We start from the raw sequence: 26,542 nt of genomic DNA, 5'->3' as shown, positions 1-26,542 counted from the left end.
TGGACCTGAACTTTCCACCTGTAGTTCCCAACCAAGCTGAAAGCAGGGGCTTAGGAAATGGGGAGGGGGGCATATACCCCCCAATATTTAATTTGGATTCATTCATCTCCCCAGTAAATAGACTTTTGTATTTAAATTATTAAGTTGTGCTCCTCCTCCCATATCAATCTCTCACGCTGTTGGCTGAAACTAAATAATGCAGGTGACATCAGCTCATCTGGATATCGGTGTTTTCCTCATAGGATTCACAGGAGTGACTGAATAATCTAGTAAAATGAAAACAGCTGTGCAAGAAACAATAAAATAAGAGGAAAAAACTTTATTCTATTTTGGAAATACAAAAAACATATTGCCTTCTTTACTAAAAATACAAAAGTGGACACGTCAGCATTAATTTTAAGTTATACTTGCACTGTTCCTCCAGAACAGGACTCACATGTGTTCAGTGAGGAACGTGGGAAGGCAGCTGAAGCCGGGGATCTGGCTGCGGGTGGAGGGACTGAAGTCCTGCAGGAAGCCTGGCCTGGGATCCGGCTGCGGGTGGAGGGACTGAAACCCTGCAGGAAGCCTGGCCTGGGATCCAGATGTCGGTGGAGGGACTGAAACCCTGCAGGAAGCCTGGCCTGGGATCCGGCTGCGGGTGGAGGGACTGAAACCCTGCAGGAAGCCTGGCCTGGGATCCAGATGTCGGTGGAGGGACTGAAACCCTGCAGGAAGCCTGGCCTGGGATCCGGCTGCGGGTGGAGGAACTGAAACCCTGCAGGAAGCCTGGCCTGGGATCCGGCTGTGGGTGGAGGGACTGAAACCCTGCAGGAAGCCTGGCCTGGGATCCGGCTGTGGGTGGAGGGACTGAAACCCTGCAGGAAGCCTGGCTTGGGATCCGGCTGTGGGTGGAGGGACTGAAACCCTGCAGGAAGCCTGGCCTGGGATCCGGATGTCGGTGGAGGGACTGAAACCCTGCAGGAAGCCTGGCCTGGGATCCAGATGTCGGTGGAGGGACTGAAACCCTGCAGGAAGCCTGGCCTGGGATCCGGCTGCGGGTGGAGGGACTGAAACCCTGCAGGAAGCCTGGCCTGGGATCCAGATGTCGGTGGAGGGACTGAAACCCTGCAGGAAGCCTGGCCTGGGATCCGGCTGCGGGTGGAGGGACTGAAACCCTGCAGGAAGCCTGGCCTGGGATCCGGATGTCGGTGGAGGGACTGAAACCCTGCAGGAAGCCTGGCCTGGGATCCGGCTGCGGGTGGAGGGCCTGAAGCCCTGCAGGAAGCCTGGCCTGGCCTGGCACTCACCCACACCCAAAGCGTTAGGAGTCATACCTGGAGCTTCCCTGGGGAGGCATGTCTCTCGTGTCTGAAGTGTTGACAAAGGGGAGATTTTCCTGGGGTGTAGAAGAGGAAGAATATGAAGGGGGGCAGTGAAGTGGTTTGGGTGGGGCTTGTGCTCCACTGCCGGATGTGTCCGTGTGCACAGAGGTCATGGAGGTCATAGAGGTCACGGAGGTCATGGAGGACCGAGAAGCCGAGGAATGGAGCTGGGGCACCCTACCCCCGGAACCTATCAGATTGTCCCGTGACCCGAAGATGGGGGGTGTGGGACTCCGTGACTTGGTAACTCGGGGGCCCTCTGAGTAGCATGGACCCGGGTACAGGCTGTGCAAGCGGGGCATGTCATACACCCCAGGGTCTGGCTGAGGCTGGAAGTGGGATTGGACCTGCAGCTGTCTCTCATCCTCAGTCTCCCGTCGCTCCTGAATGGACGCCATGACGGTCTTGGGAAGGCTGTCGTAGCCCACCGGTGAGGGGTTCTTCGGATGGGGGGAGTGTCTGCCCACCAGGACTGGGCACGGCAACTCGGGCAGCCATGCTGAGAACTGGTTCGTGGGCTGGAATGGCAAGCGGCATCCCAGTGAGGGCGGCCCAGGGTGGGCTAGGCAGTCCATCATGGTGAGGGCGTTAGGGCTTGGGTGGAGTAGGCTGTCATAAGAGAGGCTCCCATTACGGCTGTACAGCATGCTGGGTGTCAAGGCGCTGCTGTGGGGGGCCGAGTCCTCGGGCTTGCCGGGTAGGGCCTGGAGCTGGTCCCGGTGCTGGTGCGACTCCCTCAGGCTGAGCGAGCGCGAGTGGAGGCTGCACGAGTCCAGCTGCAGCAGCGGAGACTGCAAGGCCCAGGGCGCAAGCTGGTTCCTGCAGTCCGGAAGGTCCAGGTCAGGCTCAGAGAAGTAGTCCTGGCCCCTGGGGACGCCATCCAGGCTGGCCGATGCTCTGTGACGGCCAGATATTGTGACCTGCATAGGACACAGATTAGGCACCTTACAACCCTTCACACCTGAACTGAAATTCTCAAATCATTAGGTTATGGGTTGGACAAAAGAACAACCAAGGAACCCTTATGAGCAGCCTGGCGTCTCCTAATGTCACACTCACCTGCTCTCCCGCTGCGCAATACTGCACCTCCGCCACAGACCCGAAGGGGACCTGGTACTTAAAGAAGGCTTGGGCAGATAGGCCTTCAAGAGAGGCAGAAGAAAAAGATTATACTACCAGCAAGGTCTTTCCGTGCCGCATGAGCAGATCTGGCAGGGAAACTGGGAATACGTGTCACAACAGGATAGATGCCTGGGAACAGGAAGTACACTTCCTGCAGTATTGCCTACGCAGTGAATTCTGTTCCACTGTCCTTGTACAAAACACCAACACCTTTTATCACACCTGCACCGGATGACTAATTTTTTTCCCCCTTACATCAGTCGCTCTGTTTCATTAAACACATCACAGCATGTTCTTAAATACTCTGATTGTCTGTTGGCTCATTCAAAGTATTACTAAATTCCTCCACCAGATGGCAGCAAAACTGCAATCAGAGGAATGATGACGGCCTGACCTGGGATTCAGAGACCTTATCACAGACACATGTGCACACAGGAAATAGGGCTTCTCATTCAAATGAAAACACTCAATAAAATAATTATTGCACCACTTCATATATATTACATAAAATAATTAATATTCAGACTACCATATGCATATTTCATATATATTTATGGAACATTCTCAAGAATTATTCTGGTGAAGAATAGATTATAAGACTGATTCTTGTAAGGAAATTCTCCTTTTGCCTATCCCATCTCGCTCTTCTTGGTTCACACATAGGTAAGATCAAGCTTGGGGGTGGGGGGGGGGGGAGAGCTGGCGGTCAAAACCCTTGTCCAGTGGCCCAGTGGTGACATCAATCTGCAGGCCCTGGGTCTCACACTGGTGACCGTATCATAAACACAGAGTCTTAAACCACCGAGCCACACACTGCCCCCAAATTTACGATGTGGAAGCTCGTTAGCGGTTTGTATTTATATATGAAGTCATGGCACATGCCTAAATATTCTTGCGTTTTGCCCAGTCTCATGCTTGCTGTTGGAATCTGCTGGCATGCAGGGGCCCCACCTTCGCCGTCAGCCAGTCTGGGTTTCGGCTCGCAGTCCTCGCCAGGGTCCGGCCTGGGAGCAAGTGTGATCACATCCAGACTTCCTTTAGACTGACCAGAACAGGAGGAGGACACACAGACAGGTGTTAATGGAGTTTTAAACTGGCATCAGGGTTAGCGGTCCTTCACACTGGCCATGTGCCCCATACAAAATTAAGTGTTTCCAAGAGAGCTCCCACGAACCCCTGATGCAAAACCAGTACTATAGAAGCTCAGGTGCAGAAGGATAAAAGAGGAACGTTTATGGTTCGAGCTCACCTTGGTCCAGAAGATGTTACTCTTCCCATTGTCTCTGAACATGAAGGTCATCTGTCCATCTGAAAGCTCAGGCTGAAGAAAGGGCGGTTGGATAGAGACGGAGGGCTGCTTCCTGGGGGGCACCATGTATCTGCCAATCAGCACAAGAAATGGAAAGAATCATGTCCATCAGACCTACCACGTACCTGAGCACCATTAGTAGGTAGTTAGAGTAGGAGGATAAGTGCTAAAGGCAGAACCCTTCTACACATCATTATGGTCAGTTCCTGTGTTACCTGGGAGCGAGGGGACTGCACAGGACGTACTCGGTGTTGCCCCAGCAACCACGTGAGAAGGGGTTGACCCCTCCTTTGAACTTGCCGGTTACCTGTAGAAACCAGATTTATTTTGTTTACACTGCAGGTTTGGAGGTATAGGATGAAATGCAGCAAAGGCAGGTTTGGAGGTACAGGATGAAATGCAGCAAAGGCAGGTTTGGAGGTATAGGATGAAATGCAGCAAAGGCAGGTTTGGAGGTACAGGATGAAATGCAGCAAAGGCAGGTTTGGAGGTACAGGATGAAATGCAGCAAAGGCAGGTTTGGAGGTACAGGATGAAATGCAGCAAAGGCAGGTTTGGAGGTACAGGATGAAATGCAGCAAAGGCAGGTTTGGAGGTACAGGATGAAATGCAGCAAAGGCAGGTTTGGAGGTACAGGATGAAATGCAGCAAAGGCAGGTTTGGAGGTACAGGATGAAATGCAGCAAAGGCAGGTTTGGAGGTACAGGATGAAATGCAGCAAAGGCAGGTTTGGAGGTACAGGATGAAATGCAGCAAAGGGGCACTACTGACCACCTCAAGAATAATGCAAATAATGCAAAGCGATTCAGTTCTAGCCCAACACTTTATACCTCTCTGGCCTCTAAACCAATCAGTTTTTCCCAACCCAGCCCTTGGGGACCCCCAGCCAGTTCACCTTTTTGCTCCCTCCCAGCTCCTCTGACCGAGTCCACATTTCTACTGAACTGTCTCACGCAGGGGTGGGGAACCTGATCCATGGAGAGCTGGTGTGTATGCAGGTTTTTGGGATGACCTCTCAATTAGACAATAGCAGTCATTCTCCAGTCCTGGGTTTGATTCCGCTCCCCTGGTTTAAGGTGTTCCCGAGGATGGGGTTGGAAAACATCGCACTAGGCCATGATTTTCCTTCACAGGACCTAAGCTGGCTTTCTCTTACCTGTTCATTTGTTGTGCGCCCCCTGACCACCAGCACCATGTGGAAGCCAGTGAGGCCACCCACTGGGATAAAGAACAGGCCTGACACGCACATGACCGCCAAGCTGGTCAAGGAAGTCAAGGTGTTTCCATCCATTTTTTGCCACAGCACCACAGTGAAGCTCACACTTTCATTGAATTACCTCATGTACATGATTCACTGTCACTAAATGTACACTAAGAGATATTTATTTAATACTTCTAAACAGATTTGGCTTTACGACTGTCAAGCGAGCGTTTACTAGTGAACAAAAATACTCCAGCAGCGCTTAGTACTGATACCACTAACATCCCAAGGCAAGTGTTCTCTTGAAAGCATGCAGGACCGCAGAACAGTCATGAGCGTGATTAATGAATCACGAACAGCATGAGTAACGATGACCCGCAGACACATTTATATTCCACTGTACAGCTGAAGGAACCCAAAAGCGGCTGCCGGGTGAAGGATAGAAGGGATGTAAAGATACGTGACAGTGGTCTGCAGGGCTTCCAGACGTTCCAGGTGGTGCATTACAAAGAGGAGGCCAAAGGAGAAGACGCCCACCATGTGGATGCTGAGAGACAGCAGGAACAGGAAGAAGTAGCGGTAGTTACGTCTGCCAATGCAGTTGTTCACCCAGGGGCAGTGATGGTCGAAGTCCTAGGGGGCAAGAGCTGAAATTATAGATGCGATCTGGGGGGGGTGATAGCCGAATGGGTTCAGCCTGCCCCCGGCCCTCACCTCCACGCAGTGGTCACACACGCTGCAGTGGGAGCAGCGCGGAGGTCTGTAGAAGTGGCAGGAGGCGCACCACTTCATGCGCACCTGGATGCCCTTCACCTCCACGTTCTTGTAGAGTGGCGCCCGGAAGTCGTCCTCCTTGTCCTCCTCCTCCTCGGTCGCTATGGGGGAGACATGAGGAACCTTGCAGGCGTGAGCCCCCGGCTTGGAAAAACACAGCCCAGAACAAATCCTTCCCACTAATCCAGAGCAGGATCTTATGCCAATTAAAATGCTGAAATAGTGGTTCATTCACTGAATTTGGATCAGATGGTGCAAGTACATAATAAAACTCTACACAGACCTACTCACTTTTATCTCAATGCCACACATTAAAGTAAATGAGTATTCACTTTGTAATTATACGAAACCCTTTAAAACAGAGGTGATGTTTTTTTAATATTGGCTAAAAGTCAGCACCAGCACCATTTGTTGGTTCTTGTGATTGTGATGGACATTAGGAAACACTCTAGCTCATCGATTGTGTTAATGGAAATAAGATAAAGTACCACAAGATGTTTATTTTATTTTTTTTTTGGGGGGGGGATACTGCCAACCCTTTAGTACTCTTCTTCACCACACTGTCCTCGGAGGTACAAGATGAAATGCAGCAAAGACAGGTTTGGAGGTACAGGATGAAATGCAGCAAAGGCAGGTTTGGAGGTGCAGGATGAAATGCAGCAAAGGCAGGTTTGGAGGTACAGGATGAAATGCAGCAAAGGCAGGTTTGGAGGTACAGGATGAAATGCAGCAAAGGCAGGTTTGGAAGTACAGGATGAAATGCAGCAAAGGCAGGTTTGGAGGTGCAGGATGAAATGCAGCAAAGGCAGGTTTGGAGGTACAGGATGAAATGCAGCAAAGGCAGGTTTGGAGGTACAGGATGAAATGCAGCAAAGGCAGGTTTGGAAGTACAGGATGAAATGCAGCAAAGGCAGGTTTGGACATTTCATACCTCTCTGGCCTCTAAACCAATCAGCCTCTAAACCTACCTGTGGTAGGTGTCTTCAGCCACAACACTACAAAGAGCTGTTCATTTGCCCAGTTAAGTACTTCGGTCACATAAAACCTGGGAAAGGTTAAACCACTCACACAGGAGAGAAGGTGGGATTACCGACCTCGGGGGAAAACGCCAGAGTCCATGAAGGTGGCCATGCCGAAGTTGGCCAACACAAAGACGAAGACGATGCCATTGTAAAGCGGGACGATGGGGGAGATTGTGCGGGTCAGCCAAGGGCACCTGCATCAGGAGAGACTTCAGTAAGGTTCTACCATCACAGCCAGGAGCTCAGTCAGGACACATGATGGTCGAGAGCTGACTGTGACTGACAAAGGTGGTCAGTGCTACGTGGCTTAATGAAAAAGGCAGGGACGCCTCCGTAAGCACTTCCTGCTGCGTCAGGCAGAGCCTGAACATTTAACATCACGAGGGATCGCAGACGGACTTTGAATCTGCCTGTGACAGGTAGAAATTCAGCCCAGCTGATGGGCCAAGTCTGACAGACAGCAATTAGACCATGTGTGTGAGGCTCAGTATTCGTACTGCGATAGATAGAGAGCAACTGAAAGAGTAGGCACTGTTCCCAGGTCAGTGAAAGTACACATTCATAACAAACACATTTATGCAACGATCCTTTGATATCGAGCGAGCTGTGCTGACACAGTGCCGACTTTGGCGATTCTGTTCCTGCAAAATGAACGCATCACATCGTCCCACAGGACGCCACTCCGGTGAAACCATCTACAGCAATGAAGCTGGCAACCGTGCATCTCTCTAAATGCCAAAAATAGCCAGCCTCCACTCTCTCTTCTCCCTTTCGTGACTTCAGTTTTTCTGGGACACAAAGAGTGTTTGCTTTGCATTAATTCAGCGTGACTTTTTAAAAGCGCACCGTAAAGACTGAAGCATTACTGAAGTACCACAGCAGTCACAGATATTTATTTATTTCTTTTTATAGCCTGTGTTTGGTGTGAAGATAGACCAGGATCTATAGAATAAACGTGAGGCTAAGAATAGGCAGGGTGTTTGAATGTTAAGTAAACTTCTCAGATGCTGCCAGTCGTGTTGGTCTGGGGAAAGTAGCAGTGCAGACTGAATTCTAGAATCTGTGTCCTTAGGTGGATATTTCATGTCCAGAGAGAACAAATCCAGGCCAAGATTTTGTTTCAACCAACCAGTTGAGTACTCTGTGACTGTGACTCTTTATACTCAACTGGTTGATTGAAACAAAATCTTGGTCTGGATTTGTACTCTCTGGACCTGAAATCTCCACCTCTGTCTGTATCAAGTTATATTGATCAGGGAGCTCCTCATCTCAGACAAAGGGCTTCAATCAAATTCACACATATAGAACTGAAACCAGTTTTAACCTCAGATGGTCCTTCACCTAATATCAGCCATATGGCCACTATGCTCAGTTCCCTCACTGATCTTCAGTCTGTCAAACCAGGAGTTCTAATGGTTCTCGACAAATGTGGGCTCCAACACATTTTCCTTGGCTTCCACTTGCCTTTCAATTCTCCAGCAGCCTTTGGCAAAGTCTACCACCAGATGTTGCTCACTGTTTTTTCATCTTGTCTGGAGAGGCTGAGCGATTCTGATGAGTAACCCACAAAGCCTGTCAAATCCTTTCAGATGACTGCTCATAGCGGTAAAAACGCCCTGTTTACAACCTGGTGCGTCCCGGCGAGCAGTGGCATCGTGAGCTGCAGGGTGCTGAGCTGAATGGTCTACACATCATACTCTTTATAGACACAGTTAAAGGGCAGTGCAGTGCATTAAAGACTGATGTTGGGCTCCAGGCTCACAGTATTCAGAATGCTATAAAAATGGAAGTACAATTATCTCAAGGAAGGAGACTTTTTCGAACTTTGTTCAATGGCTGTAACTTCCACCTCTAGACTGTGGTAGTTTGGTGGGATTCAGAAAACAAATCAAGCAATACTGACATAAACTGCTGTTCTAATGGTTTGAAATGCCCACAGCATCACAGGAGTCAAGCCAATGAATGTAGAATGTAAGAAAGTAAAAGATTAGTCATCTTTAAATGTTCTTTTCTTTGGTCACAGAGGGAGCACCTCTGACACAACTGAAGCAGTGATTTTCCTGCTATGAAGCGAGGAGGTGCCAGACATCACGAGTCACACAGAAATGAACTCGACGCCACCCGACACTGAGCGCAAGGCAGCTGTGAGTCTCACAGGACATTTGTGCAGTGTTTGTCACAGACCCAAGCCAATGGTGTTTGGAGGCCGATCCCAGATGACAGTGGACTGGCCGCCGGCGTGGGCAAACTGCAGTCGTGGACAAGATTTTCATAATTCATCATTCAGTTACCTGACACCCTAAAAAGTCATCTTTATTGCTTCACACGAGATGTCTGTCACCCTCCAGGAAGTACGACCGTTCTGCCTGTCACACAAAAATAATCCATAAGGTGTCTCTTCTTGATGATGTCACAAAGCCACAGTTTTAGGCTGATTCACATGAAGCACACCGTGTCTTATCAGCCTCAAGATGGCTTCCTTTTCCTGAGCTAACCTCTAATTTTGTGTTTTTCTTGATATACAGGGACCCTGCTGAAAACAAATGTCTCGTGTAATGGTTTCCTAAACATCCTATTGATCCAGGTTTTGAATGGTACAATCATAATAAAACAATGGATTCTTTCCCTTCTAAGGTTTCACTTTGCCTGACAAGAAAGGGTTTACAAGCCATTTATTCCATTTCTTAAATCGCAAGTCTATTTCTATGAATGCTAGATAACCGGTCACAAATATGTCGACCACAATCTACTAGTAGCCTGCAAACACTTATTATAAATCAGATTAATTTTACTGTCGTCACCCCCCCTCAATTCCCCGGTCTACAACTTGTATATGGTTACCCACCCCCCCCCCCCACCCCCCGCTTGATATTATCCCGTATCAAACACATAGATCCCCAGGGATACCAGATAATTTTCTTTGTAGAAGTAGCGCTCACCATAAATAAGGTTACAGACCCCTGTGCTATACGACAGACACCCCGCATGACCTGCAGGGGCGTGACCACCACAGCGGGTCAGTGCTTCAAACCCAGAATCCAGGACCAGGTCAGAGGCCGATAAAAACATTGCAGTCAGGCATCCTACATATCTATAGCATGAGAATTTAACACGACTGACTCAAAATTCTTGAGTTTCTTTCATTTCTCAAGCTGCCTATTCCCATTACTATATTTTGTCAAGGCTGAGTACCTGTCATTAGAAATGTCAGAAAATTTATGCTTTTATGTACAAATATTTGTCCAGGTCCTCACTCAAATTTTCAAGACCCAATTAAATTCTCTCCAGCTCAATGGCTCTACTGAGATTCATAAAGCTGTGGGCAAGTCCAAGGCAAGTCTAGGTTTAACTGTTTCTGTACCAGTTTGGTCATTAATTTAGACAAAGATCTGTCATACTTTCGCTATCCACTTCTGTCTTCTGTAGCAACCATCTATAAGAATAATTCATCTGAACCTCTCACATGTGTAACCTATTCGCAGCCTTTTCCAAGCTCAGTCTTCCATCCATATTCCATAAGTTACCCAACATATAGTCACAGAGAGCCTGGAAGCTGTCCCAGGAAGCCTGGGGCACGGAGGGGGCGGGGGGGATGGGGGCAGCAGTCCACCTCCCTAGACCTCTCGATACATCTCGAGTGGGTGGAGTACCAGAATGAACCTGAAAACAGAACATGGATGTTGTTTCCATCACGTTGCAGACTAATGGCTGCTCGTCCTGTTTGGTGGTGCCTACCCATGATGGCCTGGTGCTTTGTGCTTTTACACAGGCAGGACTGCAGCTGGCCTGAGATCTGAGTATGCAGACACAGGAGGATTCCCTTATTAAACTAAATAATTCACAAGCCTAGAATGGCTGACTGCAATCCGGTCGGACCCTATGGGTTGAGAGTTCTATAATAGCGTTTCCCAATCCGGTCCTTGTGGGATCCACAGGCAGTCCAGTAGGGAGCTAGGAGGGAGCAAAAATGTGGACTGTCTGGCAGGGAGGTCAGAGGGAGCAAAAATGTGGACTGGACTGACTCCAGTGGTTTAGTGTAAATACAAGTACATCTCTTGCAAATACTCAGTCTGACCTTTTCCTCAAGGTTATCATCCTCTTCCACCGAACAGCAGTGGGGGTGGGACAGGCGGGGGATTTTACGAGCCCAAGAAGGCAGGTTCGGTCTTAATCTGGGCTACAAGACAAAGCCTGTTCATATGGTAAATTCCAAGAGGTTATTTATGAAAATCCAGGTTAGAGGAGTTGAACACCAAGTGGAGGTTGTACAACCCAATTCTGTGCTGGAGGGATTAGCCCATAGAAAAGCCCCCCCCTCCCCCTCCCCCCATAGCCATCTGGAGCACATAGAGAGTTGATTACTTTGCAAAATGCCTGGTCACCACAGGCCCTAATGAAACAGTGCAGTGCTATTAAATTGTCTGGCCCTGTGAGCGACTGCTTTCTAATTTGAAAGTATCCCCCCTCCCCCTGCCATAAAGAGATGCTGATTCCATCAGAAACAAGCTACTGTAAACAAAAAGAAAGTACTTACACATCCAACTGCAGCTTATCAGACTAAACATGGAATCAAACAAAACTCTAAAAAGTACAGTCATAAAAAGATGATATTCTTTAGGGATACATCAGGAACAAAGCATCCTTTCAGTAAAAAGAAGCAGAAGCAGAACATGCAGGGACTGGGAGGAGATGAGGACCTGGCCTGGGAGTCCCCCTCGCGTCCACATCACCTGTCCTGGCCTGGGAGTCCCCCTCGCTTCCACATCACCTGTCCTGGCCTGGGAGTCCCCCTCGCGTCCGCATCACCTGTCCTGCCCTGGGAGTTCCCCTCGCTTCCACATCACCTGTCCTGGTCTGGGAGTCCCCCTCGCGTCCACATCACCTGTCCTGTCCTGGGAGTCCCCCTCGCGTCCGCATCACCTGTCCTGTCCTGGGAGTCCCCCTCGCGTCCACATCACCTGTCCTGGCCTGGGCGTCCCCCTCGCTTCCACATCACCTGTCCTGGCCTGGGAGTCCCCCTCGCGTCCGCATCACCTGTCCTGTCCTGGGAGTCCCCCTCGCTTCCACATCACCTGTCCTGGTCTGGGAGTCCCCCTCGCGTCCACATCACCTGTCCTGTCCTGGGAGTCCCCCTCGCGTCCACATCACCTGTCCTGGCCTGGGAGTTCCCCTCGCTTCCACATCACCTGTCCTGGCCTGGGAGTCCCCCTCGCGTCCGCATCACCTGTCCTGGCCTGGGAGTCCCCCTCGCGTCCGCATCACCTGTCCTGGCCTGGGAGTCCCCCTCGCGTCCGCATCACCTGTCCTGGCCTGGGAGTCCCCCTCGCGTCCGCATCACCTGTCCTGGCCTGGGAGTCCCCCTCGCGTCCGCATCACCTGTCCTGTCCTGGGAGTCCCCCTCGCGTACGCATCACCTGTCCTGGCCTGGGAGTCCCCCTCGCGTCCGCATCACCTGTCCTGTCCTGGGAGTCCCCCTCGCGTCCGCATCACCTTTCCTGGCCTGGGAGTCCCCCTCGCGTCCGCATCACCTTTCCTGGCCTGGGAGTCCCCCTCGCGTCCGCATCACCTGTCCTGTCCTGGGAGTTCCCCTCGCGTCCGCATCACCTTTCCTGGCCCAGAAAAACAAGGGGGTCCCTTCGCTTATCCTGGGCAGCATCTCACCTTCTACAAATGTGGCACAAAGAAAAGGAGAACAGACTGACAGCTGGTGATACCCATCCACCCACTTTCTGTACCCGCTTGTCCTATTCAGAGTCATGGGGGGATCGAGAGCCTATGGGCACAAAGCAGGGAACAACCCAGGATGGGGCATCAACCCCTTATAGGGCACACTCACACACCATTCATTCACACCTACAGGCAATTGGGTAACACCAATTAACCACAGAATGTTTTTGGACTGGAGGTGAACCAGAGTACCTGAAGAAAACCCCATGACGACATGGGAAGAACATGCAAACTCCACACACATGAAACCTTGGCAGAGACTAGAACCCAGGACCCAAAGGTGCAAGGCAACAGTGCTAACCACTGCACCCCCACGCTACCCGTCAGTGACATCTGATTTTTTAATTATTATTATTTTATTTAGAAGTGTAATAGTTTGGGGTCACGGTCAATATAGGGTGTGCCAGAGAGGCAGAGAAAAAGCTTTACTATAAATAAACGCTGACCTAGTTATTAACGAGTAACCACAGGAGCACAAATCTCTGTGTCTAGCTGGAAGCGCTGACAGACAGTGTGGCTGTGTGTTCCTCGTCTGAACAACACCCCAGGGAACAGCACTGCACAAAAGCCAGTGTAAGACTAATGAAACTGCACAAAACCAGAATAAGAAAAATATTAAATCCTCTCTGATGACACCCAAATTAGCAGAGAACATCCTGTATGACAGGAGGAGGGTGACTGTCTCCTACAAGCCATGACCGACTGCAGTGCTTCCTCAGAGTCCCAGTCTGATGTCACTCACAAACATTTATAACTAATACTGCCCAGTCACATTCGCCCACCTGCTCGGACTCGGCTGATAAAAGCAGGGGAAACGGTCCGGGTTTCATGCATTTGTAAAACACACCGTAATTCACACAACGACCCATAGATTAGTCAACCCTGCTATGGAGGATTTCTGTTAACTAAGGAGCCGGATTCCCCCCTCTGATCCTGCCGACCGCAGTCCACACCGCTCCTGTGAGGTAACCAGGGAGAGGTGACAGTGAAGACTCCAGTTCTGAAGCATGCATGCATCCATCAAGTCAGAGGGCAGGTAACAGAACTGTACAGTGCAGAGTCGGCGGGGGAGGGGGAGCACTGGGGCCTGCAGCAGGACACAGCCTGCCTTCCTGCCTTCACTGCAATGGTAATGGAAGGGTTAAAAATTACAGCACAGCAGTGAAATGCAGACACACACACATGTTTGTACTCATATCTTTGTGGGGACCATCCTGTCATTTCTACGGGCAAAAATTATAACGACATAAACCCCTTTAATCACTAGTAGCCAATTTTTTTTTTAGTTTTTTGATTGCAGTCACAGATTTAATTTAATTGAATTTCCCCTTGGGGGCACCAAAAAAATGGTCACAACAACGTCAAAATGACGTTTTTTATCCCATTATGGGGATATTTGGTCCTCACAATGTAATGCATACCTAGACCATACACACACACACACACACAGAGTTTATAACCCCAATTCCATTTCTACAAAATTGATTTTAAAAATGTTTTGCCAATGAGCTTTTATGTAATAATGTTGCAAAACAAATAACACATTTGAAAGTCATTTGTCCATCACAATGCCTGTATTATGGGGTTTGGCTGTTTCTGTGGGCAAGTCTTCTCTGATAGCATCCCCATAAAAGCTGTGCACACACACACACACACACACACACACTGAGACCCCAGGTGCCCTCCCCAAAGGCACCGTTAGAGCCGGTCCTCAGTCCTGGGGGAGCAGGAGAGCGGAAGCGCGTGCCGGGGATTTGCATTCTGCCGCACCGAGCGATGCTGACGTTTCCTGTTGTGATTTATCCCGCGTGCTGTGCAAGGCACCGAGCCCGGCTCTCCGATTCCCCTGGATAAAGGGAAATAAATCAGGCGGGACAAGTCCTGGCACCGAATACTCCACCCAGGAAAATCGAAGGCAATAACATCTCATCCGGGGCGAAAGCCTCTGCAGCCTCTGCTGCCCGATAGGTAGTGGCCCGCAGGTACCCATTAACAAACTTTCCAGACCAGGGACTTTGGTAATGAAGATATCAAACACCCCCCCGCCCCCCACCCCGCCTCCCAGGCAGCCCACCCCCGACTGCTCTGTATTTCCACCCTAAGTTATGGACTGCTCTTCCTTAAACAGGACACGGTAACACAAGGGCTCCAAGAAGAAGCAAACTATTAAAATGGCCGCCGGAGATCCTGAGAAAATCAGCCTCCTCCTTTTGCGTCAGCTCACTCTTCTCCTGGCGGAAGCCGGCACCATCAATTATGAGGCACTCCCAGCGTCGGCAAGGGCGAACGCAGGACATCGACAAAAAATCCCAAACAGCAGACAAAGGTGCTCTTTTCTTTGAGCTGTTCGTCACTGTCAGACCCCACCGAAGTCATAAGAGATTTTTCTGAATCCGCCGCCTCACAAACAGCCCCCTCTCGTACACACGCCCCATCAGTAACTGCATGCAATGTACCCTCTCAAATGTGTTACTGACCCAGGCAGCTGGACGAGAGGCTGACACGTCCCTCACTGCCTTCTGCAGTTTTGTTTCAGTGACATGCATGTATTTCCATCCATAACCAATTATCCAGTGAAGGGATGCAGTGACCCTCTAAAAACAGACACAAGGAGCACAGCCGTTAACAGACCTTGGCTCGGCTGACTTGGACACATCCAGGTATATGGTGAAGAAGGGGCTATGAGATGAGACCCCTTACCATGCACTGCAGAACACGCCTGTAGTGGGGGGGGGGGGGGGGGGGCATGAAATCATGTCTTCTCAGTTTGCTTTAAAAAACTCAGATAGCTCCTGCCTCAATCATTTTGTCAAAGCCAACTGACCTACACGTTTTTGCCTTGTGATGTATGTCGAGATTTGGCGAATTGTGCCAAATCTAAATATCTAGATATGCGGTGTAAAACAGAGTTGATTGGTACATTTCAAAGCGTAACACTATTGGCCTCACTGCCATATATCTCTGTAAATAAATGAATGAATGAATGGCTGTATTGCCAACACACAAGACTATCCCTGTCTGTGCAAGAAAGACAGAAAGGAGCCAGGGAGGATACAAAATGCAGAAAAAAATGAGATTATAGAGTACAAAATAAACAGAAAACAGAATATAAATAAGTAAACAGAATATAAAAATGAATATAAAAGGAATGTAAAGAATAAAAATGTAATCAAAAAGAGAGAAAAAACACAAGAAGGAGGTGTTTAAATAAGTGATGTTATACATATTCCTCTCCTTGCGATTCAGTTTTACAACAAATATGGAAATATTACATGTTTCAGCAGTGTACTTAAGAAAATATTGCACGCAAAAATACACAGATATAATCCAGGCTTTTATTAATAAAATGTCAACGGTTTGCATTAAATTATTTGTAGGTAATTTTTCGTGACTGATCAGTACTGCATTCTTAATGATGCTCCAAAAGTCACCGAGCTTGGGCCTGCCCCCCTCCCCCACCCCCCCGGTTCTGTGGCCCATGTTCCTCACCGTTGTTGATAACGTTAGACCATAAGCAGCCATTGATAGCCCGGAAACATCTCTGCCAAAACCCTGCTGTGCTGGACCGCTTTTAGGGTACATCTGTGCTCTGTGGGTTAACAGGCCCTTTGCAGTGAGACTCCCGTTTTTTCGGCCTACGATGCTCTGATGCTTCCACCTATAATCGAATATATCTGCAAACGCCATTTGGAACAAGGACACTTGTCAATCATTGTCATCTAAAGTGTGCATCTCTGCTAGCTGTTGTGATAGTAAATCAAGCAGCACCTTGGATGCAGAGCCAATCGAAAAGCAGAATTGCCGGGCTGCATCACAGGCCACACTCTACAGATAACCAGTCAGGCGTTTCCCATGGAAGTCTGTGGCCGACCTGTTTCCAAGCAACCGTGGCTATTTATAGAGTCTATTTGAATGTCATCTTCAATTTTGTTCCATCTACCCTTGTCATCACCCCAACTTCAGGAGATCACACAGTCCCCCCCCAACAAAAACAAATAAATCAATCTGTGATCTCTATTTCACTGGGATATTCAACAACATTAGCAATCTCTGCAATGGTTTTGAGAAATGTCACCTCGACCGTCCTCTATCTATTTTTAGACAGGAAACTTTTTTTAAGCATTTGACGAGGGTGAGGCAACAGATCTCCAATGGTTTTAGGGTCAGACCGCAAAAACAAAGTTTTATGTTACTGAACAGCACAGAAATGCAGCATTTAATTCAAAGTAAACCAAATTTATAATCCTAGTTAATAAAACACCTATCAGATATTAATCATCAATTAGTGGTGTGTGTTCTTCATTGGGAGGGGGGGGGTTGAGATTTACCCTCAAACTCAGGAACCTCAGAATATTTTGGAACCTGAGTATTTTTTTAATCACGCATTCTAGTCTACATGCTTCTGGGTAGGATGGAACATAAACTCCTGCTGTTGACTGCTGGATGGAGGATAATTGCATTTTTCAGATTTTTCTGAACTTAGGACGCAATGAATGATGCGATTGGCCTCGTTTGGTGAAGATGCAACTGATGCATCCTTGATATTTGAGGCGGGAAAAGAACAACATCTGGGGATATTTACTGTCCTGCGTACTTCTGCTCTGTATGGGAATTGGTCTTCGGCAGTGGAAGATGACATCAAACAGGTACACCAGAACACAAGTACGACCAAATATGCATGCTGGCCTAGGCAAGACATTAACAAATGTGTTCTCACCAAGCAAGAAAAGCTGAATTAATTGCTAATTATTCCCATTTTCACTCAAAACTAGAAAGTGAGCGCTAACCAGTGATCTGAATACGTGGTGATTATTGACAACTGCAGTATAGGGTAACTCAGCAATAGGCCTGCCTGCCATTCTCAGAATTCAAATTCGCAGAAACCCGGGTTTTGTCTGCGAGCAAATACTTTGATAAACCATTGAACAAAGTCTCTGTAACAGGAGTGACTGAATTTGCCCCAACCTGTCAAGCTCTTTGTCTGACCAGCATTTAAGATGCAAAAGGGAGCTTGCCTTGCTTGCTAGATGTAGGCTGTGCCAACCCAATCTTCAAAGGACCCAGAATCATCATTCATTAGGAGAGAAGGTAACACCTCAAATTTCACAAGGATAAGTATATCTCTGAAGGGCCCAGACAGTTCCTGATCATTGACTATTCTTCTTGACAGAATGACACGCTACAGAACATGCAGTGCAAGGCACAGTTACATGTGGCTCGGCACATTATTGATGTCACCTTGCCGAAGAATCATGCAGGTTCCCAGCCACCAGCTGGCCGACCGGCTGTTCCTGGCCTCTGGTTAACTGGGCTGCATCCTTCAACTGCAGCGTCACTATCTGGCCTCTGGGGGCACAAGTCTGCCTCACAACTGTGCGTATCAGTGAGATCTGAAAAATCAGTTTAACCTTAAAAAAAAAAGAAAAAGAATGAAGGCCACGAGGTAACCTAAGTCACACCAGCAGCAAGTTAGGATAATAAGGTACAGTAGAGTATTTTTTTTCTTTTGAGCAAAAGTGTTATGCAGGTATGACAAGCTGCAACAAAACTTCACGGGAAGAATGTCACTACTGAGCGGATCCAATGATCAATGACAAGGGAGGCAAGGAAGCCAAATTTAGGGAGATCAGGAGGTACGAGGGCTGAGCTCTCCTCTGACGCTCTCCCAGCTGATCAGGAGGTACGAGCGCTGAGCTCTCCTCTGATGCTCTCCCAGCTGATCAGGAGGTACGAACCCCAAGCTCTCCTCTGACGCTCTCCCAGCTGATCAGGAGGTACGAGGGCTGAGCTCTCCTCTGATGCTCTCCCAGCTGATCAGGAGGTACGAACCCCAAGCTCTCCTCTGACACTCTCCCAGCTGATCAGGAGGTACGAGGGCTGAGCTCTCCTCTGATGCTCTCCCAGCTGATCAGGAGGTATGAGCACTAAGCTCTCTTCTGACGCTCTCCAACTGATCAGGAGATACGAGTGCTGAGCTCTCCTCTGATGCTCTCCCGCCCCCTTATATTGTATAATTTTATATTTTTATGTGTTCAAGGGCCCCTGTAAAGTGCAGGGCCCACTGAATCTGTCAGGGTATCCATGCCCCTCCGACACCCCTGATTACAGCAGTACAGTAACTGCCAACAGCCCCGAGCACCATTGCATTCACCACACGCTCGACTTAAAATCAACACCAGCTGAAAAACGATGCCAGTGCATATTGTGTGCTGTCATACAGCCCCGACCTGGAGGGGATTAAACCGAGGCAACCTGGCCGCCTCCCCAGATACAGAGACAGTGAAAGATTGTCCATTTGCTCCTGCTGATTACTCCAGCTAATACTATTAATTCTAACAAAAAGAGGAATTAGATGGGGTGACCCTGGCGGAGCACAAGCCATTTCCGGTGATGGCCGCTGGTGTGTTTCCACATCACTAAATCAAAGCACTGACACATAAGCTCATGTGTCCCACTGTCCCCCAAGCCTCTCCTGGCTAAAAGACATGCAGGCTGCATGCTTGTAGCATACAACACTCCACCAGAAAACAACTTATGTGTCTAATGTCAAACATCTATTGTGGTGATGCTAGTTTGATGTTTTCATCAGCTGAAACCTACAGGAACCAGTGAAGAAGAGTCCATCAATCCATCCATCCATTTTCCGTACCCGCTTGTCCTCGCAAGGGTTTAGAGCAGGGGTGGCCAATCTTATCTGCAAAGGGCTGGTGTGTATGCAGGCTTTTGGATAACCTTTAGGTCAGCTGTTTAAACCCAAGTGTGTGGACTCTTCAGTCAATCAGTCCACTAATTAGTAATCTAATTAGGGAGTTGCAGCGAAAACCTGCATACATGACGGCTCATTCTGGGTTAGATTGCCCACCCCTGATCTATAGCCTACCCTCGGCACAAGGCAGGGAATAACCCAGAATGGGGCAGCAATCCATCACAGGGCATGCTCACAAACCGGTGAAGACGAGGGAAAAAATCCTGTAGAGACAAATCATGTTTCATCAAAGAAGCCTCGGTATTGCTCTGATGTTTTGAACGTTCTTCTCTACTTTGTGTGCTGGCCTGTGCTGACTATGCCCAAGCTTCCCAACCGGAGAGTACACTGCTGCATTTTCTATTTCCCACATTTTCTTCCGCCAGACAGCATCAGGAAAGGATCCAGTACAACATCGAACCGTGTCAACCGGGAACCAGAGTGCCAGATGAATCCTCAAGCCTCTAGTTTCTGACACTTGAGTCATGTTTAATTCATCCACCTGCTTTACTAAATAACTGCTCCAGCACAACTCCATATCAAGAATCTTTGGATGGTTATTCTCCTTCCATGTGGAACTTTGTAAGATCCCTCAACAAATAACATCCCTCACAAGTAATATTGAAGGACACACTTTGGTACTACTGCAATCAAATGAATATGTGACTCCCAGAACAGTGATCGTAACAATAATTGTTCCCAGGTGAAACTGTCAGGATCGTGGCACACACGAGGACTGTACGAGCAGGGCGTGGCACACACGAGGGCTGTACGAGCAGGGCGTGGCACACACGAGGGCTGTACGAGCAGGGCGTGGCACACACGAGGACTGTACGAGCAGGGCGTGGCACACACGAGGACTGTACGAGCAGGGCGTGACACACACGAGGGCTGTACGAGCAGGGCGTGGCACACACGAGGACTGTACGAGCAGGGCGTGGCACACACGAGGGCTGTACGAGCAGGGCGTGACACACACGAGGACTGTACGAGCAGGGCGTACAGTCCAGGGAGACAGTAGGTAGGCTAGGGCAAATATAATAAAGTTACCCTCTCTAAAAATTATTCAGTGTGATAATTTCAGTGGTGCAGAATTTACCGGAACTGCGGATGATACCATGACAACCTTTGCATGCTAGACCCCCCCAGAAGGAACACAGAAACTGCTCAGGCAGATTCAAAGAAAGATTCTCTGAATATGTTGTTTAGTTTTTAATCTTGTTTTAACTGCCCCACCCCTATCGAATCTTACCATTAGCAATGACACTAGGCAGGTTATCCTGAACATTACAGGCGCTGCTCACTTAACAACCAAGTTCCATTCCTACTACTAGGTCGTTAAGCAAATTGGTTGATGAATGAGGAGCCGCCCATTTCCGATATTTCAAGCATACTGTACAGGTAGTGGGTTTGTGTCAGGCATCACAGTGTGGAGTTTGCATGCTCTCACCGTGTTCACGTGGGATTTTGTCGGGGGCTCCGGTTTCCTCCCACAGTCCAAAAGCGTGCAGAATAGGTTGATTGGTGAGTCTAAATTGGCCCTGTAGTTGTGTGAGTGTGTGTGAGTGTGTGTGTGTGCCCTGCAGTGTGTTGGCGCCTGCCCAGGGTTGGTTCCTGCATGTGCCCATTGTTCCCGGGATAGGCTCCGGTCCCCCCCGCCACCCCGGTTGGGATTCAGCGGTTTCAGAAAATGGATGGATGGATTGACATAAGTGGTACACAAGTATGCATTCACCTTTAAAGCAATACGTGCAGCAATCGATTGTTGTATCAGTACAAATGCGTACTTATTTTATGTAGATTTGAGCTGATATGACAAGAAATGATCCTGCTTTTTACCCTTTACATGCTAATTCGTACTTTCTTTTGCGGTATAAAGGTTAAAATACATGGTAATTTCATGTCACAGCAGCGCAAATGCACCTAAAATACATGCACATTTGCACTGTTAAAATCTATTGCAGCACATATTGCTTTTAAAGGTTCATGCGTATTTGCGTAACAGTCATATATATGCATCCCTGTTTATGTTTACACAGTGCAGTACTAGTTAGTGTAATAAACAGAATAGAGGAAATCAGCTCTAATAAACATTACGTAGGTTTGCATACTGTAAATATACAGGTAATCAATTTCAGCACAATCAGAATACTTTAGAGTATTAGCAGCAACATGGATATTTATTAATTGTTGAGTTTAACTAGAGGTTTCGAGTGGTCAATTGCACACCTGAGAACCAGAACATCTCAACCTGAATGAATTAAATTCCCCGTTTCATTTCTGCGGACTTCAGGACCATCCCAATTAAATTCCTCCTTATCTGCAGCCTGAGAGCAGCCGGTCCCTTCAGCCACGAACTCATTACAGCTCCACTGTCTCTCCCTACCTCAGCTCTCCTCCCCATCTGGCTCTTCAGCACTTTCAGACGCAAACAGCAGAAACCGGCAGAACCTAAATTATGTCCGGCCCATAATCTCCGAATGATTCCTGGAAAGCCAGAGTCTCCAAATGTAATTGAGTGGGAGCAATAAAAAAAATAATATGGGGGGCTGGAAATGAATCTGGCACGCAGATAGGTGGAAGGAGCTGCCAGCAAGTGCTGCCTTTGTTTTGTCATGCCGCCATTCCCATTCTTCCAGCCTTAGTAGCCAGTTTTCTGGGGCACAAAGGGAGTTTCCCACAAACTCCTATGCCAGGGGTGGCCAATCAGGTGTGTTTTTGGGATAACCTTTAGGTCAGTTGTTCAAACCCAGGTGTGAGGACTCTTAAGCCAATCAGTCCTCTAATTAGGGAGTTGAAATGAAAACCTGCGTACTCAACAGCCCTTGCTGGATAAGGTGGCCCACTCCTGCTCTAAGCTGTCTGACGACAGAGTGACCCTAAGGCCCCGTTCACACCTGGTATTAACATCAGTCCTGCGTGATCCGATCACCAAGTGGACAGCACTAAATACAGGTGTGAACGCAGTCAAAACGCATTGAGATCAGATTTCTCAGACCACATGCGGAGGTGGTCTGGGACACGTATATGGCCACATTCTTATAGCAGTGTGAATGCGAATGTGTCCTGGGCCGCATTGAAGGACCGCCGACTCAGCTGACGTTCTCGTGTGAGCAGAAGTGCTCAATAAATGCCCGAGTGGTATTTGACATATGATTTATGTCAAAACACCTGTCAGTACAGAATGAGCCACTGTGTAGTAAACTGCACTGTGTAGTAAACTGCACTGTGTAGTAAACTGCACTGTGTAGTAAACTGCACTGTGTAGTAAACTGCGCGTATTTTTTATACAACACCAACAAGTAAGTTTGAATCTACTGGAAAGATGGTTTAATATCGGACTGTGGTGACCCTTTCGTATAGAAACCTTGTCAAAATATTCCATGAACAATTTGGGAAAAACAAACTATGTAAGAAGGTGTGTTGGAATTTGCACAGATCATATTTAATGCGCACTTTCATGAAGCTTCCTTATTTATGTCAAAGCTGCTCCACGCTTTGTTAATATTGCTGAACGGTGCCGGTAAAAGTTACATGAACGTAAAGTTAAAGCGCGTAGGTAACAATGTATGTCCATAGCCTGGAAAATGGAAGGTTGCAACACTCTTCTCATATTGTTTGGAAACAGAAGCCATCTGTATTACGCAAGGAAGAGGCGCATTCAAGGTAGAAAAACCAGCACATTGTATTGTGTCACCTTGAGACAGCCACTTGTCTGTTTGATAAACAGAGATTGTGGCTGACCTGGCCATCTGATCCACTGAGCAGGTTTAGGGATGACACCATAATCCATAATCCAGATCCCGGGTTCTACTGGGCTGTGAGGGGTACCACTGAGTCTGGCACACAGTATCTGGCACGCCAGCTGGGATGCCTAAGACCAATGAGAGAAAGTCCTAAACCCTGACACCCCATCTGTTGGGGTAATCTACCCACATGCAGAGAATCTGGGTCTGAGGAGACAGAACTGGGTAAATACAAGCCGATCCATGGACCAGAAATTACTATGAGCACCATCTCAGCACAGAAGATTAAACGACATATCTGAATTGCAAAGACTACTGCAAAAGCAGACATTTTCCTCATCTGGTCACCTCTGTTTCTGGCACAGGGACACCCTGGCGCTTGGACCCCCCCAGACTGTTGAGTCATGAGTATGGTCCCTTTTAGCACCTTGCCATCTGCTGCCAGCACTCTGTGGATAGAAGCTGGAGGTTAAAGGTCTATAGCACGGATTTCCAGGGTCATTTCAGACCCATGTCAGACAGACAGCAGCTCCATCCCCTGCTGTCTAAGGCCACTCCCACTGGCCTGAAGCGCACTGGGGCCTGGCGTCCGTATCACGCCGCCTCTTTAAATGCCAGCGCGAGGAGAGTTCCTGGGTTGAGGTTAATCGCTGGCAAACTTCAGATTGTAGCCCAACTATGTCAGCAAGGAAACATGGAGATAAGTTGAAGACTATCCCAGTTACTCTAAGGCAGGGTATGCAGGTTTTTGGGATAACCAGAAGGTCAGCTGTTCAAACCCAAGTGTGAGGACTCTTCACCCAATCAGTCCTCTAATTAGTGACCTAATTATGGAGTTGCAGCGAAAACCTGCATACACACCGGCCCTTTGCGGATTGGCCACCCCTGCTCTAAGGAATAAATAAAGAATATATAAATCAATATGTTATTGATTATAACGAACAAACTAAAGCAATGAGGTGGTTCTGTCCCACAGATCGTACCTCAGATGGTGACTCCTGGATATTCTGCCCTCACTCCCGTTGCCATAGCAGCCATAATTTCAGCTGGGACAGGGAGCACATTTGTCAGTGGATATAAAGATTAGGATTAGTTTTCTGCCCAGGAATAATCTGAAAGTAAACCTTCTATTCTTTGGATGAACAAATTAAGGCCAAATATCAAAGCAAAGTGATATTAGGCACCTCAGCCACATGGCATAAGGTGACATTAAGCATGTATGGAGCAAGGTCAAAGGTCAAACTCTGGCTTGATATCAAATAACTCTTGTTTTTTTTTCTCTCCTGATGTGAAGGTAGATTAATTCAGTCAGCTGTCCTGAATCCATTCTGCTTCATCAAAATATTTGCATTAAAAAACAACTTACTGTATAATACCACACAAATCCTTTGGCTCATAGGAGTTTGACTTACACAAAAATGTTATGAGGGCAGAAGGAACAGTGATTGGTTCAGAGAGATAACCAATCAAATTGTAGATGAGGTGGGTCCAACCAATCAGATGCTTTGGTCCTGCCTCCTCTAGTTGCTGGGATCCACCTCCTCTACAATTTGACTGGTTATCTCTCTGAAGCAATCAAACTCCCACAAGCAATCCTTCATCAATGAAATACCAGCAAATCACCAGCTGGATCTGTGACCAGAAGGCAGTCATTTAACAAAATGAAAGTAAAGGTTTCTGCCAGCGCGTGCAGGCCGCCAGGTGTCCGTAATACTGCCATCTCTCATAGAAGTCTTTCCTCAATCAAACAGGATGAGATCCTTGGCAACGTGAAATACAGCCCCAGCCAGCAGAGTTTTCGTATGTCACAGATGCTGGGGCAGCATTTGAGAAAAGTATAGCTTTTACCTCGATTTCACAGTAAAACAAACCAACGCCTGTGTATGGGCAGTTGTCTGGCACTGATCTGAGCTTAATTGATTCAGTGTGGAGACATGGGAGATATAGCATTCAGTCTGGAAGCACTGAGAGGCTCTGTGACAGGGAAAGGCATGTAGATGACAGAGCGCTGCCCCCCGGATGAGCACTGCGCTTCATTTGGGTGGGGGGGGAGACAGCAGCCAACTAAGCCGATTAAGCTCAGGAACACAGCCCCCCTCTGGTCTGGGCATCCAAGGGCATTAAAATATTTCAAGACATCTCCTAATACATCCACAGTGCGCAGTTTAGGTGCTTCTTTTTTAACATCCCCCCCCGCATGAAGACAGAATGAAATTTACTACATGGTGGAAATTCTACAAAGTGTTCTTTTAAAATGTGCACCGTGTAATTTAATAACATTTCTATAAAGTGTAATAACGGGAATTACAAATGCGGTGCCAAGTAAAACTCTGAACTACAGACAGCCACCGATGTAGAGACGTGGTAAGGCAGCAATAAGTACGCAAAACGGGAAAAACTCTCCCGGGCGTTGTTTTACATATATAGGCTATATTATACAGGACTCATATTTTGAAAACAGGCCGATGGGCCTGATGGTTAAATATTATTTCTTTTTTTCTACAAAATTAAACGAACAAGCATGCAACAAAACGATTTAATGTAGCCAAGACTGGAGCGCAAGGGTGGTCATAATTTTAGCCAAATAAGAGTAATTAAAATTAAGTAAATTAAGGCCAATCGCGTGGAGCGAAGGTTTCGGTTAGCGAGAAATTTCATTAAATATAAATGAAATGATATAGGCAGGTGGGATAGCTGTAGTAATATGATATGATTACATTTGTCGCAACTAATTAAACAACATAATTTACGAAGTACGACGTACTCAAAACAGAGCATAAAACGTCAGTTATTATAGCTTAAGAAATGAAAAAGTTTTCCATTCATCTACAGTGAGAACACAATAAAGAATTATATAATAAAGGCAAACAAGAGCAATTATACTAAAACAACTTTTATGCTATTTTACGGTTACGCATTAAGCTGCCAAATAAAGTCGCAACCGCAACCACTTCAAATTAAAAGGCGGGTTAAGAGTTGCACAAAAAAGGGAAAACTGAAGAAGTAGTCAGTGGGTGCATCTCTGCAACAAAATAACAGCAATAAAAACCAAACACCTGCGAAACTTACGTGAAAACGAAAAATAAAGTTGTAGAACCGACAAGGAGTGTGGCAGCGCTGGACACGGGGATAAACGTTGTGGGTTTAAATGTCTTTCCAACGATGCCGGGCATTCTGTAATTTCCACATCCCTTAATTATTTAATTCGACTGAGCAGTCGTACTGAGATCCACCGCGCCGATCCGCAAAACTGGGCTACGTCGGCAAGCGCCTGTGCTTAACTGGCAGGAGAAAAACGGAAAGCGCACATATTCCAAGATGGACAGAATAAGCATTCATCAGCTGGAAATCCCACTCGGGCAGCCCAGTCTAGCACCGTTATAAAGGAGGAGTCTGCAGGGTCCAGGGGCGGATTGTCCCTCAGACACGATCCGGAGCAGCTCGGTCGGGGTCTCACTTTGCGTCAGATATTCCTCGGCAATTCACCGGTACTCAGATACACCTGTTCATAAAACAGACTTCTTTACGTAAT

The 26,542-nt window shown here is 47.8% G+C and overlaps 1 protein-coding gene across 1 annotated transcript; it reads right to left on the bottom strand.

The window, feature by feature from the left end:
- Nucleotides 1-299: 299 nt before the first annotated feature.
- On the bottom strand, nt 300-26,474 carry LOC111849830 (palmitoyltransferase ZDHHC8B-like). The gene is made up of 10 exons (XM_023823059.2): nt 26,080-26,474; nt 6,865-6,986; nt 5,711-5,871; nt 5,457-5,629; nt 4,952-5,054; nt 4,011-4,102; nt 3,736-3,865; nt 3,438-3,528; nt 2,424-2,506; nt 300-2,284 (listed from the first exon to the last, which is right to left on the bottom strand). The coding sequence occupies exons 1-10, from the start codon at nt 26,181-26,183 to the stop codon at nt 1,304-1,306; spliced, it is 2,040 nt and encodes a 679-aa protein (XP_023678827.1). The 5' UTR covers nt 26,184-26,474; the 3' UTR covers nt 300-1,303.
- Between the last annotated feature and the right edge of the window lie 68 nt (nt 26,475-26,542).

Source organism: Paramormyrops kingsleyae, chromosome 7, assembly GCF_048594095.1.
Source record: "Paramormyrops kingsleyae isolate MSU_618 chromosome 7, PKINGS_0.4, whole genome shotgun sequence".
NCBI classification, from domain to species: domain Eukaryota; kingdom Metazoa; phylum Chordata; class Actinopteri; order Osteoglossiformes; family Mormyridae; genus Paramormyrops; species Paramormyrops kingsleyae.
Note: the sequence above shows the minus strand (reverse complement) of the source record. Positions and strands in the feature narration are given on the sequence as shown.